At 36.8% G+C, this 20,805-nt stretch overlaps 1 protein-coding gene across 3 annotated transcripts; it reads left to right on the top strand.

Annotated features, from left to right (window-relative positions):
• The first annotated feature begins 3,240 nt into the window (after positions 1-3,240).
• BOD1 (Biorientation Defective 1) lies at positions 3,241-14,767 on the top strand. Of its 3 annotated transcripts, none has more exons than XM_067762519.1 (7): positions 3,241-3,457; positions 3,740-4,020; positions 4,077-4,954; positions 5,020-5,112; positions 5,707-6,900; positions 6,965-7,669; positions 14,541-14,767. In XM_067762519.1, exons 2-7 carry the CDS (start codon positions 3,785-3,787, stop codon positions 14,675-14,677), a joined length of 3,243 nt encoding a protein of 1,080 aa, XP_067618620.1. In that variant the 5' UTR covers positions 3,241-3,457; positions 3,740-3,784; the 3' UTR covers positions 14,678-14,767. The 3 variants fall into 3 exon arrangements, 2 of the variants coding, with proteins under 2 accessions (XP_067618620.1, XP_067618619.1); XM_067762518.1 differs by lacking the exon at positions 3,241-3,457 and adding an exon at positions 3,488-3,663 and having other exon boundaries at positions 3,722-4,020; XR_010949091.1 differs by lacking the exon at positions 3,241-3,457 and adding an exon at positions 14,130-14,332 and having other exon boundaries at positions 3,489-4,020.
• Positions 14,768-20,805: the final 6,038 nt, after the last annotated feature.

Below are 20,805 nucleotides of genomic sequence, written 5' to 3'. Positions count from 1 at the left end.
TTTAGAGCTTAGCAATTCATAAATGATCAGTTTTGTGTTACTAAGGCACACACACATCTAAGCAGGAATGTTTGCAGTATTCAGAGACATTTGTTTAAAGAGCGCTTGAAGGCTTCAAATGTAAAAAGAAGTTCCTCGCAAAAATATTACGGATCCAGCCCTTAAGGGGAACTATTTTTTGAAACAAGCAAATTTTTTTCTTTCCGCCCTCGCATCAATAATGCGAACTCACAACGCTGCTTTTTATACATTTCGACAAGTTTAAGCATGTAAAATATTTCCACGTTCAATAATAAGAACCCAATCATAGTATGTACATGGATCATATCTCCCTGCTGAAAATTGTTAATTCAATGTTGAAGCCCATTGATTCGATGATTGTCGTGGGGGACTTTAATCTCCCACATATATTATGGACCATATCTGACGATGATATTGTACCCATTTCTTCAAAGCTGTCCAACAACGAATTTTTATCCAAAATGACTGAACTTTGCCTTAAACAGATAAATATAGTTCCTAATATGTTCGGGAGGACCCTTCTTTTGATATTTGTTGACGATACATCAAAATGTACTCTTAGCCGAGGTGAACCTCTAACTGTACCTGAAGACCCTTACCATCCTTCTCTGGAAATAGCATACGAATTGGAAACAAATTCTCTGAGTAGCGCTGTATATAAATTCGACTCTTGTTTCAGATTTGACTTTGCGAAGGCTAATTTGAGCAAACTTAATCAAACCTTATCTACAGTGGCTTGGCCCAAATACGGTGGAGATATTGACCAAAATGTTTATGGCTTTTATAGCATCATTTACGGTATTTTGGAAAAACACGTACCTAAGCGAAAACGTGTGTCTACCGAACCAGTCCAAATATGGTTCACTAAAGAGCTGAGGTCCTTAAAAAACAGAAAATCGCGCTTCTTCAAGTTATTCAAAAGGTCGGGCTCTCAGTCCGATTACTTGCAGTACTCTATTCTGCGTCATAAATATTTTGAATTAAACAAAAAGTGCTATAATACATACATCTGCAAGATGAAAAGGAATTTAACTTGCAATCCGAAAGCCTTCTATGGTTTCGTGAACTCTAAACGAATGGTTTAAGGGTTTCCGTCTGCTTTAAAGTACCAGGAAGATTTGTCTGGCGACGACCAAGATATTGCTAATTTCTTTGCACAATTTTTCAAGTCCATCTATTCAGCTGAACTTAACTCTTTTTCAAATGAATATCCATTTCAACTTAACTCACTTAACACAGTTAATATTCCAGCAATATCTCCTCATGAAGCTTTTTCGTATTTGACATCTTTGAAGGAATCTCAAAAGTACGGTCCGATTCCCACTTGCTTTCTTAAAAATGCGCTGAATACATTTATCAGCCCCTAACTAATTTATTCAACCTGTCCCTAAAACATGGAATTTTTCCTTCTGCTTGGAAGGTATCTTTTCTCATACCCCTCCACAAAACTGGCAGTAGGTCGTTTGTAGAAAACTACCGAGGAATTGCAAAGTTGTCGGCTATCCCAAAGTTGTTTGAAGCTATAGTTACCAACCAGCTAACTTTTTCCATTTCTACAGTGATTGTAGAACAGCAACATGGATTCTGTAAAGGCAAATCTACCATTACTAATCTACTTGAATTCACAACTCATGTTTCTAATGGATTTAGAGAAAATCTTCACACCGATGTTATTTATACTCTTTCTGATGTCATTGATGTACCCTCTGGCGTCCCACAGGGCAATCATCTAGGTCCATTTCTGTTCTTGCTATTTATTAATGATATTTGTACCACAATAAAATATTCCAAAATCCTAATGTATGCCGATGATGTAAAAATTTTTAGGTCTTATGCGTCTACCGAAGAACTTCCCTTGCTTCAAGAGGATTTAAACTGCCTAGTTACCTGGTGCAACATGAATTCAATGCCGCTTAACCTCAATAAATGTCAGCAGCCTCTTATGTAATTAATAATTTTTGGTCTTTCATCAGTAAACTATTTCATGGGCTTGGGAGTCACGATAGATACTAAACTTTGTTTCAACCTTCATATTAATGGTACTGTCAATAAGGCTAGAGGTGTTCTTTCATTCGTGAAACGGTGGTCCAAGGAATTTGGTGACCCTTATATAACTAAAGCACTTTTCACCACTTTATTTAGACCAATATTAGAATACGGATCAATAGTCTGGAATCCTAAATATCGAGTTCATGCAGATAGACTTGAATCAGTACAAAAGCAATTTCTACTTTTCTCTTTAAGAAATTTTCAGTGGGACTCTGCGTATAATCTTCCCCCTTATACTAGTCGGTTGAAGCTTATCAATCTTCCAACTCTTGCAAGTCGTAGAGAAATACTAGGCGTAATATTTATGGCTAAACTACTGAATGGATTGATTTCTAGCCCAATTCTCTTAAACGAAGTAAACTTTAACATCCCATCACGAGTGTCAAGGCATTACAAACCTCTTCTTTTGAGGCAGTGTAGAACTAATTTCGAATTAAATGAACCTTTTCGGTGTTTGTGTCATGATTTCAACACTCATTCTTGTTCATTTGATATAACGGATTCACTTTTTACCATAAAGAAAACTGTCTTATCCTATCTTAACTCGTAACAAAAAAAATAAAATACAAATTTTACGGACTAAAAAGTTCACTTAACAATGTAGTATATGCATAATTTCTAACTGTTATTTATAATACTCAGCTGATGATTTTTATCCTGTAGCTGAGCAGTTTTAGATCTCAACGCTTAACAAACCTCCGCCTATCAACAACAAAGCAACCGCGCGTCGGTTGGGCGGGCTTTGGAGTGTATTAATCCGTTGGGTATTATAATGATAAAAACTGGTTTTACTCGCCACTTCGCCTACCTTTTTTCTCCCGTTTTCCCTCACTTCAACTCTTCCTCTAACGACCAAAAAGTATCCTAAAATTTCAAACCAATCGCATCATAAATAAGATTTATTACAATAGAAATAGAAAGAAAATCGCAAAATGAATTAGATTTCTTAAATAAGGTCGACACCCAGTAGATCACGGATTATCCTGGCCGATCCATTAGGGGGGCGGGATCAAAAAGAAAGCCGTGCAAAATACCCTTGTGCACAATTTTTTTTTCCTGTGCATAACAGAGTTGCAACGGCCACATGAAACTTGGCAGCTCAAAGATTTGAGGAGATTTTATTTCACTAGAATCGCGAAATCCGCCAAATGCCTTATATGCGTTTTTAAGTGATGAAGTTTTAACTTTACCGAGGTTCAGAATCTGGTTGCTGGTTTAACGTCAAAAAATGTAACATAAAATTTAACAGGAGTAGGTAGATGTGCCCTATTGGGTGGTCGATAGTATGTATAATCGATCTCATACCATCCCTAGCTGTCAAATGTTTTTTTCTTTCAACAAGCGAAGAAAACAAGATATTTTCACATAAACGCCAGGAAGTCGTAGCCATAGTGTACAAGTACAAGTGTGTTGACTTATTTGTCAAGCATTCTGACAGCCACTCGCTGGATTCGGAATGACAGCGAATTCAAAATGGATACCATTACCGAATGCTCCGAATGATTGAAAAATTGAAAAAGTCCATACGATTGGTAGTCAAAAATGTTGTCGTTGAGACTAAAAATGCGACTCTAGACCTGAGATTTCCATCAGGTGAGCGAGGCTGTTTGTAGTTTTGACGTTTATCGCTTAGTGAACACACTTGGTATAGGTACACTATGGTCGTAGCTATCAACATTTTCCAAAAAAAAAGACCAAGCTACAAAATCCTCCAATGAATTCACATCTGGATCCACAATTTGAAGACCAAATCCTGCATGAAGTGAAGTCACAGGGAGTTTTCGACGAATTCCGCAAAGATTCAATTGCAGATGTGGACACAAAGCCTGCTTATCAAAATTTGCGACAACGCGTGGAGAATACAGTAAAAAAATTTCTGTCTGAGCAACAATGGTCAGCGGATATGAATAAAAATCAATTGCGTGAAAGGTTGCGTAGGCATATTACAGAGTAAGTTTAGATTACAAGTAACATGTGTTTTATAACAAATGTGTTTTCGTTTTCAGGGCTGGCTTTCTCGATGTTGGTGTGGAAAGGATTGTGGATCAAGTGGTGAACCCAAAAATTAGCTCAGTTTTTCAACCGCGTATTGAAGAAATCACTTACAAATACCTAGGACTACCACCACCACCAAAGCACGAGCCCCCACCACCAATTATGCACCCGCTACCCCCGCTACCTTTGACCGGACAACCTTTACAAGTAGACACCAGTAGTCTTTTACCAACAGGTCTTGAACAAATAAGCCCAGATTCCGATAAGGCGACAGTGAAATCAGAATGTCGTGAAGATGATCAATCCGTACAAGATATGGATATTGATAATGATGACAAAAATGACGATGATGATGAATCGCCTCCTTTCGAACTTTTGGTTAAAAAAGAAGAGGCAAATAATGCTGTACAAAAAACTGAAATATTAATTAAAAATGAGGAAGATTTTGACAAGCCAACTGTATCCACACCTAAGAAAGAATCATTGTCTGCTGAGAAAACGGAAAAGAGAGAATTTTCGAAAATGGAAAAGCATGAAAATTCCTTATCGGCAAATACATCTGGTCATTTAATAGCAAAATCTCTGCGTTCATCTTTGGAAGCCGATGCTATGTTATCACAAGATTCTCAACTTTCCCAGGTTTCTAGTGACAGTCGCATATCCGATGTTACGGCAAATGCCTCTCATAGTTTCATGGACGATTCGAGTCCTCAGATTGCGCCCGAGACAATTTCAGATCCAACTGAAACAGCAATGGAATTGGCTTCAGCCAATATTTCTGAAGAAGCTCAAATGCCTAAGTTCAATGAAAATACTAGTGATTTAGGTGCAAAATCAAATTCGTCGGAGCTACATTTTGACATTAAAAAAGATGAGATCAAATTTGAAGGTAGTTACATTTCATACATTAATTTCTTTGTGTTTTTTAAATGCGGTAATTATTTTTCTTTGTAGGTACTGACCGTAAGTCGAATAACATCACAGTTGGAAAAACGCATAAGCCAGAAAGGCATTTTGACATAAAACAAGATGAAATCAAATTCGAAGGTACATTTATATATTATTTTTGTTGCGTCAGTTTACGTAGTGGTTTTTAGGTTTGCTGGAATAGTCGGTTATAAAAGTTAGAACAATTAGGGCATTACTCATTTCCTTCTTTTATCTTAAAAATATCAATGCAGGCCAAGTTGAATAGGCAGAGTTACGCCAAAACATGTATTAGTTTGAGAGGGCATGTAATTAGTGGAAAAAATGCAAAAGTATAGGAAGTTCTGACGATGTGCCAGCCCGGCATCTGATTAGTTATCTGATATCCGAATATATGTTAACAAGAGGTGATGAGTCTTGTGGATGCGCTATAAGATAATAATGACCTCAAAATTAGCTTGTGAATCTGTGTTTTGGTAAGCTAGGAGTTTGCCGCACCGCCTTCGAAAAAGTCTTGGTAACGGAATGAAATGGCTAGAATCAACCAAAGGGTTTCCATGAATTCATCAGCATTCTCATTAACGTAAGGTGTCAACTGTCCATATTTGAAGAATTATCCGGGCTTGAAAAACGTTGGTCATTTACGATAGGCTAGGATTGGATAGCAAATACAAATATATATTTTTCATTTATTCAATTTCTATATATATGTAGGTACTAACCGTAAGTCGGGTTTACTGGCTCAAGAGAGAGAATCTAATTCAATGATTGAGAATGGCAACTCTCCAAATGAGAATATTACATTAACAAACAATTTAGAAAACAAAGAGCATCCACATAACTTTAGCAGTCTAACATCCGTACAGGGCTTGGAATCTGTACAAACAAAATTGACTCCAACAACACCGCCCACTCCAACGCCACACGACAGTAGTTTCGGTTCTTCACTGGAAGATGCAAGCAATCAGATTTATTTGGAACATTCTAAGAATGGAATAAAGAATCATACTGCGAACGCAATTGATTCAGTATTTTCAACACCGATACATACACCAAGTAGAAAAGAAACCAGCGCTGCAGAAAACCGTGGATCATCTTCATCCTCTTCGCGACACAAAAAACATTCTAAGGATAAGCGACATTCACACGAGTCAAAAGAGAAGCATAAAGATAAAGAAAGAAGTAAAAAGAGTTCTAAAAGCAAAGATAAATATAAGAGCAAAGATAGGGATGGAGAAAAAGAGAAAAGTCGTGATAAAAGTAAGCATAAAAATAGTAAGGATAGACACCGCCATAAGGAAAGTGAAGGAAAAGAAAAGGACAGAAGTAAAGATAAAGAACGTTCTCGTAAAGAGCATAAACACTCTCGTAGCAGGCACGGTAGCAATGACCGAAGCAGTAATTCTAAATACTCAAGTTTGCTCAACACAGTTCATGATACCAGCTCCAGTAAATACGAAAAGAGTGGTACATCTAAACATGCAACTTCGTTGGCATCATATTCCAGTTCATCTAGTCGTTCTGAAAGCCATCATGAGTCTAAACAAGATAAGCATAACAAGCGCCATTCTGAAAAGAAGTCACACCGAAGCGCATCAAGTAATAATAGCAGTACGAAAAAAGCTGATATAAAACCAGAAGGACCAAAACCACAAATCGCTGTTGATGATCATAATATTGAAAAGATGAAAGAAGTCAAGCGGCGATCAAGTGATTCAAATGATGAAGATAAAGGTGGCGGTGGTGGTGGTGCTAATGGTGCAAGTGGAAGAAATGCGTCCCTATTTGTAAACATAAGCTCCAACGGATCCAGTTTAGATAAGCAAAGCCAACAGAAAGATATTAAAAATATATCACCTAGTTCAAAAAGTTCAAACGGAAAAGCTAACAACAGTGTGCTGGAGAATAGTAAGTTTATGCATTCAAAAAAGAACAGCGTTGTCATAATAAATGTTATATTTTTGTTACATAGGTTATAAAGAGAAGGACGCTGAAGTTTCAAATACGGTTGACAAAACGTGTGATACTGGAAGTGTGCAAGAACTATCTATACAAAGTCAACGAAATAAAGTATTTATTTTAAGTGATATGTTGGAAAATCCCAACATAAATTTTATTGACTTGGGTCCTACGAAAACGGCCTATTCACTCAATTCAAACACTCCCGCAGAAAGTACAACACAAATAACATCACCGAAAAAGCATACACATGAAAAGAAGGAAGACCCATCAATGCCTGCCCATATAGGCAGTAAGCTGGCAATGGAAAGAAATCAATTGCTCTTTTTCGAAGTAGAGAGTTCACAATTTACAGAACGTTTACGTTTGCTTAATTACGCAATGGATGGTTGCCGACGAGTAGTTAATAATTTGCGTTTTGATTGTTTGAATGAGTTTTGTGACGGGCTTGATACTCTTGAAAACCAGCATAGAAAAGACGTATCAGATAATAATGTAACAGCAAAAACATGCGCCACTCTAACAATAGATTGTATTCCCGCGTACACAACAGAAGATTATTGCTGCAGACAATATGGAAAAAGTAGACTCAATTCATTAGAAACGACGACACGAAAACGCGATAGCAATGGGCAGTTCATTTATAGTACACCATCGCCCACACTTTCGGACGTGAGTATTAGTTCGAAAGAGAATGTAGCTTCGGATAAAAATTCTGGTGAGTAACTAAATAACAATTTTTGAGTGTTAATATACTATGTAAATACAAATTATTGTACATAACTGGCTTAATGTTTCTGTATATTAAATAATATTGGCTTTGGTGTGTAGATAGTAGTTGTAGAATTATTGCAAACACTGACATTAACCAAATTCGTTCATTTTAAAATCACACTGGAAAAGTTACCCAAAAACTAGTTCTCTTTGATAAGTTACTTGGAATTTCCTTATTGGAAAAAAACATTGAAATATTATGGGCAGTTATCATATACCAGTCCATTAACATTTCATTCCCAACTTACATGTCGAACCATAACTACCGAAAATAAAAATAAAAAATTAAACATCAAATAATTATAATTGCCATTTGCTTTCCCCAAACTTTTGCAGATGAGTTTAATGTGGTTTATGTACGGTCCAACACTTAAGTGACGCTCATCTTTGTCAATGTCAAAATCTGAGTCGAATGGTTCATTATAAATCGGCCTGAACCGTATGTTTCGAAGTCATCTGTTAAGGTCAGGGACTGGGCTGATACGTATGTGGTAGTTCATCAAATCCGTTCAAGTGTGCAAAATTGACAATTTGTTTGCTAACATCCTTATAGCTGTAAATTATGAAATAACCCAGCGGGTTAGGGGGTTAGTATATACCCGCTGTAGGTATGCCTGTCGTAAGAGGCGACTAAAATACCAGATTCAAGGGGCCATATAAATCGTTCCCGAGATGGTCGGGCTAGCACTTTAATGGGCTGTGTTACCGGAGCGTACCGGATCTGTATCCGCCAAAGGGCCCTCACACTCCACAAAGCCTTCGGGGAGAAACCTTGTCGCTACAACAACAAAAACAACATTAAAATTACTCGGGTGTAGAAGTTGCTTACTCCACATATTGCACACGGTTGCTGCGATGGTTGTTCCACCCCACAACGACCACGGAGGGCCCATGGAGAGAGCCTACAACTATCTCCTAGTCGTTATGGTTTTATTTTCAAAGTCCTTGTGGTTTTTTCGGACCAAGAGTGCTGCAGCGAGAGAGGGCAATCCATCTGAAAACATCTGGGGCAATAGTTCTGTCTTCACATCGTATATTTTCCGGGACTTTTGCGTGTAAAAAAATGTGAGCCATTTACTGACTGCGACTGGTTTCTTCACATGGGACGAGTGCAGCTTTACATAAATAATACCCTTAGAGCAGTACCAAGTTTACTTGATTTCAAATACTGACCGACGTCGAGATGCGAGTGCCAAAGATTTCAGGGTTGCAACAAATATTACAAACAGTGACCGTCGAGGAGCTGGAATAGGAACGCGACACAGTACGGAAAGATGCTCAGAAGAATATTTCGGTAACAAGAGTAAATACGCGTAACAAGCGATTTCCTAGTTGGCAGACGGTGGTAGGGACAGGAAATTTATATATTGCGCTTATCAAACCCTTTAACCGCCTGAGCGGGTCCCGCAAAAAACGCATTCTCTGTAGTGAGTCTTTTGTTCGGTTTGATCCGAAACGGGACTGTAAAGGCAATTCGCTTTTTTAAGCATCTGTGCACAGCCCGAAACGTTGGCAGATCTGGTAATGCGACACATGTATTTCCTTGTATTTTGGTCCGCTGAATCAGAACCAGCTTAACAGGTCGGACCTATCCTTAAAAACCGGAGCAAGTCATGATGGTGCGTTTTTTTTTGAGGTTAAGGTCGCACTTGGACTCACTTAACCAATTCAGACAGTAAATTCAGACTCAGCGCGTTAAAAGGTATAGCAATTTTTTTGTGTAGCTCTTTTTTGCCACTTTTATTAAAAATATTTGTCTTTGTAAAGGAAAAAAGTATATGCAAACTTTATCCGATTTCGTTCAGTTTTGGTAGGAATATTTGAGGTTGTGAAAAAAATATGCGAACCGAAGTTTGTTAAGATAATTCAACTGGTCTTCGATTTATGGCTTCTAAAACTTGAGATAATGCTCGGTCAGAAAAGGGGCGGTGCCACACCCATTTAATTTTTTTTATTTATTCATTTCTTGTTATAAGTTAACTTAAGAAGTAAAATAGCATTGATATAAAAATCTTTTTCGCAAAGATATTGCCAAAGATTCCTTTGTCTTACATTCGCACATAAAAACCAATTAATTTCCACTATTGCATGTATGTACTAAAAAAGTTGCACTAATACATTTTCTAATACATAATTATATAAAAGCTGTGTTTTTTTTACGCGCATATACATATACACCTAAACTTTATATGGACTGCTAAGTGCATAACTTTGTCTGCACTTATGAAATTGTTGCGCATAAAATTAGTACTAAAAGTGTGTGTCTCCTCTACTCTCCACTTTTCCACTATTGCCGATAAGCGTTTGTTTAGTCGCAAACGCAGATGTATGTACATACGTTTTGTGAAATATAATAAGGACAGTATCATGCTCCTTATAATTATGATGCAGATTCAAAATGGGTGACAAATTCAAAGGGTGTTAACTAAACTAATTTATAGCTGATAAATTGGAAAACAGGTGTTTGTATAGTTTTATCCCGATTTGGCAACCTGTTGCTTTTTATTTTAATTTTTTATGCAACTTGCAATTTTAACACCAAAATAAGGACACTTCTTGTTTGGAGTAAAAAGTAACGATATGAGGCCAAAAAAATAAACAAATTGTATTCAGTTGTTTAAAAATTAGTTTCTACTTAGTTTAATAATTTGTTGAAAAGCCACTGTTGTTTATAACCGACTGGCATCGTTTCGGCATGGAATCAAATAATTTTTGGCAGACCGAAACCGGAATTGCATTCCATGAATCCTTAATAACTTCCCAAAGCCCATCATTGTTACTTGGATACTTTCCTCTTATTGATGCTTTTACGGTATTCCGCAAATTTTAGATCTGGCGACTGTGGTGCCCACTCCATAACACTGATAGTGTCGATTCTGAACTACTCTTTTGTACACTGCGGTGTGTTTTGAATCATTGTCCTGCTGATATATACACCTTAGTAGCATATTATCTTCAGCGTACGGTAGCATGCATTATTGAAGAGTTGCAACATAATTGGTTGCTTTCATAGTGCCCTGTATGCGGTGGAGTGGTCCTACACCATTGTATGACAATGCTCTCCAGACCATAATGTTTCCACCACCAGGTTTTATGGTTTTTATGGTATATTTAGGATTTATGCTGCGTTTGGCGGCTTCTTACATGATGAATACCTCAGTCTGAGTTAAACAAATTTATTTTTGTTTCTGTTGTCGGCCTATTGATAAATAATTCAAGGTTCGATTTGAGCTCAAGGCCAGAACAATACTTTTTTTCTAATGATAATTATTGTTATTTTTTAATTTTTCTAAATTTGAAAAATTGTATTTTGTTTTTGGAATAATAAGTAGAAAATTTTTCAGACAACCTGCCATAGCTGCGCAGATAGATCCATTTCGAAGGGTGCTAAGCCTTCATCATCAGTAAGCTTTAGGCATGCTGGGCTAACCATTTAGCTATACAGCGGTGGTTTGTTTGACTGGCAAATTTGCTACTTCTATTCCTTTTTACCAACTATATTTATTCAGTGTTGCGCCATCTGGTGCAAATCACTGATAATGCGGGATTGTTTCGTCAGACCAAAGAATGTTACTCCACTTTTCTTCAGAGCAAAACAAATGTTCCCCCGCAAAGGTTAGTCTTTGTTGCACGTTCTTTTTGGACAACATAGACACTTTTCTAAACTTCACAGTTTTTTAAATAAGAGTTTTGCGAATAGCTGACAATTCGGCATCAATATTTAACTCACATTTAATTCGTTTGGATGAAATAAAAGGATTCTTTTTTCTAATCGGGGTGATTTTTGGTTTTCTGCCACGCATTTCTACCCGGGTAATCCACTAAACTGCGTTTTCCACCATTGTTTTTGGAATATTTCACTTTTTCGTACGATGTCCCCTGTTTCACCACGTTTTTAATATGGGGTATTCCATCCCATTTCGACCAATTTTGAACCCGACCCCTTTAGAATTGGCTGAAAGTTTTTCTTCTTTTTCTAGCTTACGAAAGACGTTTTTCAGAATTTTTTCATCCAACTCAAAAAAAGTTATGAATTTTTAAAAAAAACACCGTTTTTGTTTTCAAAATGCTATAACTTTTTCAAAAATTGACCGTTTGGGATCATTTTTTTTTTTTAATTTGTTTTTAAATGTACTTTTCGGAAAAAATAGAAAAAAATGTTTAAAGTTTTTTTTTTTGAAATTTTTCAGTTTTTCGAGATTTTTCGAATTTCGCCATTTTTTTATTTTTTTTTTTTCTCATAAAAAACTTCAGTCAATTCTGCAATCATCCCCACTAATCCCGGAGTGGCCCGATAATTTTTTTTTTATATAATTGAAAAAAAAAACTTTAAAATTTTTTTTTATTTTTTCCGAAAATTACATTTAAAAACAAGTTAAAAAAAAAGAAAAATCCCAAACGCTCAATTTTTGAAAAAGGTTATAGCATTTTGAAAACAAAAACGGTGTCCAACTCAAAATAAGTCATGAATTAAAAAAAAAAACGGTGTTTTTTTCAAAATGCTATAACTTTTTAAAAATTGACCGTTTGGGATCTTTTTTTTTAAATTTGTTTTTAAATGTACTTTTCGGAAAAAATACAAAAAAATTAAAAATTTTTTTTTTTTTTTTCAATTAAAAAAAATTATCGGCCCACTACGGGATTAGTGGGGATGATTGAAGAATTGATTGAAGTTTTTTATGAGAAAAAAAAATGGCAAAATTCGAAAAATCTGGAAAAACTGAAAAATTACAAAAAAAAACTTTAAAATTTTTTTTGTATTTTTTCCGAAAAGTACATTTAAAAACAAATTAAAAAAAAAAAAAAATATCCCAAACGGTTAATTTTTGAAAAAGTTATAGCATTTTGAAAACAAAAACGGTGTTTTTTTTTTAAATTCATAACTTTTTTTGAATTGGATGAAAAAATTTGAAAAAATTCTGAAAAACGTCTTTCGTAAGCTAGAAAAAGAAGAAAAACTTTCAGCCAATTCTAAAGGGGTCGGGTTCAAAATTGGTCGAAATGGGATGGAATACCCCATATGTTCTCGCGTTTTCGGATCGCAATGCTTGCCCTTTCCCATATCTGCTTATTACGAAAAATTCCAAATTGTAGTAGACATTAGTATCAATCTGCAAGCATTATTCTTACCATATCTATTAAAAAATACACGTTTAAGTATAAATATTTAACTGTCCTTATTAAATCGTACAACCGTTCACTGACTTTGTTGTAGACGAAATGATTTTCATTGAAATGTGTTAAAATAATTTGGATTTTTTAAACGGTATTTATTTCTTTTAAGACTGAGTAAAAATAAAATGCAGTTAGTTGAAAACAAATTACTCGGCACACTTCTTGGAATCTACTGAATTGAAGTTTTGTTGCAGCTCTGTCCCTACACTGAAAGAAAGACTGGTGAAATCAACCGAAATTTCTGTCAATTTTTATCCATCGCAACAAGATGCTGAATCAACTGCGCACAAATCGTTGATTCGTAATTGACCGTTTTAGTAGTCAAATGAACATAAAAAGTTGTTGGGACGGCTTTGTACGAAAGTACGTATGTATGTTGCGGCATTTGCGAGCAAATGAGTTTTCACTGAGATCTTTTCATGGCAGAAATACACTCGGAGTGCTTGCCAAACAGTGCCGAGGGGCGACCCCGCCAAGGAAAATTTTCTTCTAATTGAAAAACCTTATTTCTAAAATTTTTATGTTGCTTTGCCCGGGATGTGAACCCAGGGTCTTCGGTGTGGTAGGCGGAGCACGCTACCATCACACCACGGCGGCCGCTATATACATACGTAAATATGTGCATACATAAGTACAAAATAGAGAGAGCAGTGAGCGAAAAATTCTCTTTGAATTTTGCTCATGTATTGACTATTGATCGCTGTTGAAATGACCAGTGAGATCAGTTGTGTTAACAAAAAAAAAAAAACAGTTAGCTTGATTAGGAATCTTTCAATTTTTTTCAATTTTTGTTAACTAATGAGAGACAATTTCTCTTCTGTTGACATGGCTAAACTAATTTGTTCGCTTGACAAAGAACTCGGTCGAATTAACCATAATTCGATAAATTTTACCGAATCTCTGTTAAGTCAAGAACAACAGAAGCGATTTGTTGATTTTACTAGCACCATTTCTTTCAGTGTATTATTTTTCACATAACTGTATATGCAAGTAAAGAAAACACGGCCAATGTATAGAAATTATAGTTCAAATTCTATTTAAAAGTTTTAGTCGAAATATAAAGTATTTTCAAAAAAATAAAAAGATATATATCTTACACTTTACATAACAATCACTTGATGGTAGAAAAATTTGTATTAAAATTTCAATTCTTAATTATTACATTAATTTAATTTATTATGTAATAATGTCGTTTCTGACTTTTCGCTCTGTTCTTCATTGATTTTTAGATAAACATACAATTTAACCCAAAAGAATAAAAAAGAATCTAGAATATGAAGCGAATAATAAAAGAAAAACTCTGGTAATAAACTTGTTGTAGAAAGCGTATGCGTATCGCATGAAAAATAAGAATTATATTCTATAAATATATTATAAAAAGATATGCATATGTATATATGTAAGCAAATATCCTGCAATGTCATGCCAATAGGTAAGCAATTGTTCATTAATTTGAGTGTGTTTTTCAATTTAATAACTTCAATTTTTACCTATCACTTTACTTCTACGTGTTTTTCATTTATTTTACATATCTTATTTGTTTCTATTACAAAATACGCTATAGTTATAAACAAATATTTGTCTAATATGTCTAGATTAATTACTTATCATAACAATTTATTATGTGTGATATTTTACAGAAGTGCAACAAGTGAAGCGTGCTCGACGTACTGTAAATAAATCAACTCAGCAGCGTTATAACAATGAGGATCTATATAAACCGCGACCTGTTTTAAGTCAAAGATCTCGTCGTCGCGGTATGAACGCTATAGTTTAGATAAATATATTTATATTTGTAAAATATTAGGTAAATAAGTTTAGAAATTATTAATTATAGATTTATATAAGAAAATTTAATAAAGAACAATTGTAAAAATTAATAATATTATATGGTTGCGAAATTTAAGAAGACCAAGGCTTTATCCAAATTCATGTTATTCAGGGCTGTCATGGAATCCAAGTCGGTTTTGCGTTTTGTCGGAATTATAAACCAATATTGATTTAAATTGGTGTCATAAAACCGTCTTGGTTTTGCTTCTTTCGGATGTAAATAAAACCGATGTTCGAATCAGCTGTTTTGCGGTGCACGGGCAATTTTGATGTTAATTTTTTTGGCAATATTTTATAAAATAGTTGTTTTGTGCATTTAAACAGCAATAAAAAAATTGATTGACATCAAAATAGCATCAGCAGTTGTAGCATTTATATTATTGGAAGAAGAAAGTTGCTAGAAGGTCAAAAGGAAAATTTTGGAGAGATCGCAGCAATCCATTTGAGTTTCCAGAGAGAGCGTAAATAAACTGTTTCTGTGGGTTTCTAGATATGTATAGTGTATTTGCAGTTACATTGCATACTACCGCATAAGCAAAGAGGCTTTCCGAATGGTATTGGACACCATTGAAGGATGCGTAACCCGCTCGAAAGTTCTGCCAGTGCTGCAACTAGCAGCTACGTTACGATTTTTAGCTGAAGGACCCTATCAAAGATCAGTTAGCAAGGATTCTAGCATGAGTGTAGGTAGAAGCACGGTGTCAACGATTTTATATGATGTGCTTTGTGAAGCCCTTCGGAATATCTGGATGTTTCTCCATAGATTTAGTCAAAATACTGTTTTGCATTGAATTTTTATGCTTTCCCCTATTAAGAATGAAAATATATATAAATTTACATTTATTTTTATAAAATAAACCTTTATTTACTTACATTTTTAGAAAATATTCAACTGCAAGAGAAAAAAACTATGAAAAAATGAAATCCAATGGCATTTAACTGATTGGTTTGTTTCCGATAGCAAAACCAATATTATTGGATTCTGTGACACCTAAAACCGACACTAATTCCGATTCGAACATTAAACCGATAACATTGGATTTCATGACACCAAAGTTATTTTTTTGTCGTTTTTAAATCCGATTCCGACAGCAATTGGATTCCATGACAGCCATGATTAAATCAGCCAGAATATATATATTATTTTTTATTTAATTGGCGCTTAACCGTTTCAACGGTTATGGCCGTCCTACAAGGCGCGGCAGTCGCTCCTTCTCTCTGCCAACCAACGCCAATTGGTCACACCAAGGGATTTTAAATCGTTTTCCACCTGGTATTTCCAACGAAGTTGGGGCCGCCTTCTACTTCTGCTTCCATAGGCGGGTTCCGATAGAAACACTTTCTTGGCCGGAGCGTCATATTTCATTCGCATAACATAGCCTAGCCAGCGCAGCCGCTGCGTTTTAATTCGCTGGACTATGTTGATGTCTGCGTATAGCTCGTACAGCTCTTCGTTAAATCTTCTTCGGTACTCGCCATCGCCAACGCGTAGAGGTCCACAAATCTTTCGAAGAACTTTTCTCTCGAACACTCCCAGAGCCGCTTCATTTGCTATTGTCATGGTCCATGCTTCTGCACCATATAGCAGAACGAGTACGATAAGTGGCTTGTAGAGTATGATTTTCGTTTGCCGAGAGAGGACTTTACTTATCAATTGCCTACCTAGTCCAAAGTAGCATTTATTGGCAAGATTGATTCTTCGTTGGATTTAGGAGCTGATGTTGTTAGTGTTGATGCTGGGTCCCAAATAAACGAAGTCTTTTACTATTTCGAAATTATGGCTGCCAACAGTAGCGTGATTGCCATGACTCGTATGCGCTGACTCTTTGCTCGATGACAGCAGGTACTTCGTTTTGTCCTCATTCACCATCAAACCCATCTTTATCGCTTCTTTTTCCAGTTTGGAGTAAGCAGAACTAACAGCGCGGGTGTTTAGGCCGATGATGTCAATGTCATCAGCATATGCCAGTAATTGCACGCTTTTATATAATATTGTTCCAGTGCGGTTAAGTTCTGCAGCTAGTATAATTTTCTCCAGCATCAAATTAAAGAAATCGCACGATAGGGGGTCCCCCTGTCTGAAACCTCGTTTAGTTTCGAACGGCTCGGAGAGGTCCTTCCCAATTCTGGCTGAGCTGATGGTGTTGCTCAAAGCCATTTTGCACAGCCGTATAAGTTTTGCGGGGAAACCAAATTAAGACATAGCGGCATATAGGCAGCTCCTTTTCGTGCTGTCGAAGGCGGCTTCAAAATCGACGAAGAGGTGATGTGTGTCGATTCTTTTTTCCCGGGTTTTTTCCAAGAATGGGCGCTTGTGAAAATCTGGTCGATGGTAGATTTACCAGGTCTGAAGCCGCACTGATAAAGTCCAATCAGTTGATTTACGGTGGGCTTCAATCTTTCGCACAATACACTTTACAGGACCTTATATGCGATATTAAGGATGATTCCGCGATAGTTGGTGCAGTTTGCAGTATCCCTCTTCTTGTGGACTGGGCAAAGAACACTTGGATTCCAATCGTCGGGCATGCACTCATCCGCCCATATTTTGCGAAGAAGCTGATGCATGTGCCTTACCAACTCCTCGCCGCCGTATTTGAATAGCTCCGCAGGCAATCCATCAGCGCCCGCGGCCTTGTTGTTTTTCAATCTGGTTATTGCTATTCTGACTTCGTCATAATCAGGTGGGGGGACATTTATTGCATCATCATCGCGGGATCGGGTTCGTCATCTCTGTGCTGTAAATCGTTGTCTCCATTTAGGAGATCAGAGAAGTGTTCCCTCCACAATCTAAGTACTCTCTGGATCAGTTACAAGGTCGCCGTTTTCGTTCTTACAGGAGTTTGCCCCGGTCTTAAGACCTTCCGTGTGTAAAAATTTCGGTAAAATTTTCGGCCGTTATTCCTGGTGGCTAGCAGCTCAAGCCATAACCGTTTAGACGGTTAAGCGCCAATTAAGTAAGTAAGTAAGCATCTCAAGCTCCTCGCACTCACGCCCTTCTGCCTCTGCTTTTTTCTTCCTGAAAAGGCGTCTCGCATCCCTCTTAAAATCGCGGTAGTGTTCACACACTCCTCTTGTTGCGCTCGCTTTTAACGTAGCCCTGTAGGCAGCGTTGTTGTTGTTGTAGCGATAAGGTTGCTCCCCGAAGGCTTTGGGGAGTGTTATCGATGTAATGGTCCTTTCCCGGATACAGATCCGGCACGCTCCGGTACCACAACCATTAAGGTGCTAGCCCGACCATTTCGGGAACGATTTATGTGGCCACATTAAACCTTCAGGCCATTCCCTCCCTCCCCACCCCCAAGTTCCATGAGGCAGCGTCTTTTCTTTCGGTTGCAACGCGGCATTCTTCATCGTACCAGTTGTTTTTCCGTGGCCGCCGGTAACCAATTTTTTCCTCGGCGGCAACACGAAGTACTTTGGAGATATGCTCCCACTGCTCCTGTATTCCTTCAGGCTAAGTAGTGCTCTCAGAGAGCAGGTGTGAGAGTCGAGTTGCGAAATCATTGGCAGCCTGCAATATATGTATTTACGAAATTCAGTGCGTTGATAATTTCACTATTATGCACTAGCAATACAATCACCATCCAAATTGGAAAAAGAAGCGGTTCCGCCGGCTAGGCCATGTTATGCGTATTGAAGATGAGGCTCGGCTAAGAAAGTATTTTTACCGGAACCCGCCTATGGAAGCATAGGAAGAGGGCGGCCCTCACTCCGTTGGAAGGTCCAGGTGGAAAATTAATTAAATTCCTTTGGTGTGACCAGTCGGCGCCAGTTAATCAAACGAAGAAGCGACTGGCGCGCCTGTTTCGGTGTTTCTTCCTAGGTTAGATTAGTATGAGAGAGAACAGCGTCCTAAGTCACTTTTTTAATCAGTTGTGTTACGACATTCTTTAGCTGAGATATTGGCTTCCAGTTCTTCAGCGACTCGCTGCGTGGCCACGATAGTGTTACGTATAAGGGTAGATGTCGACCCGTAGCTTTTTCTCAGAGCGTCGAACACACACCGACATATATATGTATTTTAATCTTGTTCCAGCAAAGACTGGACAGCTGAGTATAAAGTGACTGGATGATATCATCTTGGCTTACACAGCTTGGACTGTTCTAGATTTAAAGACGGACCGCATGAACTCCATTGGAGACTGCAGTCAACTTGAATATATAACTCTAATAGCTTACAATCAACAACAGGCCAGATAGACCTCGCTACCTGGCAAGAGGCGATGACTGTCAAGCATTTGCTTAGCTGAATCGCGACCTGTATAGAATCAAAGAGCATATGAGCAGTGCACGTTTGGTTCCAGAGAATAGGGGCACTTTCCAGTTGTTTTGAACTAAAAATGATACCAAGGATGGCACAAAGCCGAAACCGGCTAGTCTCCAAACCAAATTTCACAAGGGATGGCGGAAAACCGTTCCGTTTTGCCCTTGAACCGAGATAATTTACACCAAAATGGAGTTTGATGCGACTATGAGTGATAATAATTTGAAAATTTGAAACCGGGTTTTAAGTAACTTCTCGATGATCTAGAGGCTAAAAATTTAGAGCTTAATTCAGAGGTCGATGACAGCCGATGACACAATACAAAAAGTTTCGCTAGAGGGCGCACGGACTGAGATATTTAGAGAAATCAAACGGAACGGAGGGAATTTTGGGATTGATTTTTATGTAAGTACTCATTGAGCTACAAGCGTAAAACTCAACAGATAGGTTAAGACACCGAGAAAATGTAAGAAAGGGAGAAAATAAAAATAAAATAAAAAAAATTTTAAGCACTTCCTTTATATAAATGGACAAAAATCAGCGAAAAATGTCACCTTATATGAAGACATGTTCTTGCTAAACTTTAATTTTTTAAATTTTCACATAGAAATTGCAAAAATATTTATGAGAAGTAAAAATAAAAGGATGGAGCGCACATTACTTGGATTGGAAAGTTGGTAGGAAAGTAGATATTATTAGTCAATCAATTGCGCTCCACTTCTATATTTTTACTTCTCATAAATATTTTTGCAATTTCTTTGTCAAAATTTAAAAATCAAAGTTTAGCAATAATATGTCTTAAAAAAGGAGAAATTTTTCGCTGATTTTTGTCCATTTATATAAAGGAAGTGCTTAAAATTGTTATTTTATTTTTATTTTCTCCTTTTGTTCCTTTGGCACGGTGTCTTAACCTGTCTCTGAGGTTTCATGTTTGTAGTTCAATGAGAAGTTACTTTAAAATCGATCTCAAAACACCAAATTTGCAAACTCTTATCTAATTATTTCGATCCGTGGGCCACCTAAGGGAATTTTTTCTCCTTTTCTTAAATTTTCTCGGCGTCTTATCCTATTTATGAAGTTTTACAGTTGTATTTCAATGAGAACTTACATAAAAATCCATCCAAAAAATTCCCACCTTTTCGTACGACTTTTCTAAATATCTCATCCTGTGCGCCCCCTAGCGAATCTTTTTGTATTGTGTCATCGGCTCTCATCGACCTCTGAATTAAGTTTGAAGTTTCAAGTCTCTAGCTCATCGAGAAGTTACTTAAAAGCTGGTTTGAAAATTTTGAAATTCTTATCTAATTATTTCGATGAAGTGCGCCACGTAACGGATTCTTTTTCCTTTTGTTGCATTGTCATGGTTTTCTAACCTATGTGTAAAGTTTCACGTTTGTAGCTCAATGAGAAGTTACTTGAAAATCGATTGCAAGATTTGTATGAAAAGTGGACATTCAACCGACCTAATATAAAGGAAGTAAAAAGGAGGGCTATTGGGTTAAGTTTACAACAATTAGGGTATGACGTGGCTGAATGTATTTGTAACACTGCAAGTGCGGGTTCGAATGCCGCTCCCGGGAGAAAAGGGTTTGAAGAGATTTACAAGGTATGCTCGAAACAGCTGTCGCCTTTTCTGTCCTGATGTCACGTTGTTTAAAATTTTCACAAATTATTAAATAAATTAAAAATTGCTTCAAATAAATGTTTTCATACATTTAAAGGCAATGAGGGCAATCCTCGCTTAATTCACAAAACAAAAAAAATAAATTTAGTTGACGAAGTTAGAAAAAAATTGTCACTGCTATTTT

The sequence above is a fragment of the Eurosta solidaginis genome, chromosome 1 (genome assembly GCF_040869045.1).
Source record: "Eurosta solidaginis isolate ZX-2024a chromosome 1, ASM4086904v1, whole genome shotgun sequence".
NCBI classification, from domain to species: Eukaryota; Metazoa; Arthropoda; class Insecta; order Diptera; family Tephritidae; genus Eurosta; species Eurosta solidaginis.
This window is presented reverse-complemented; position numbering and strand designations above follow the sequence as displayed.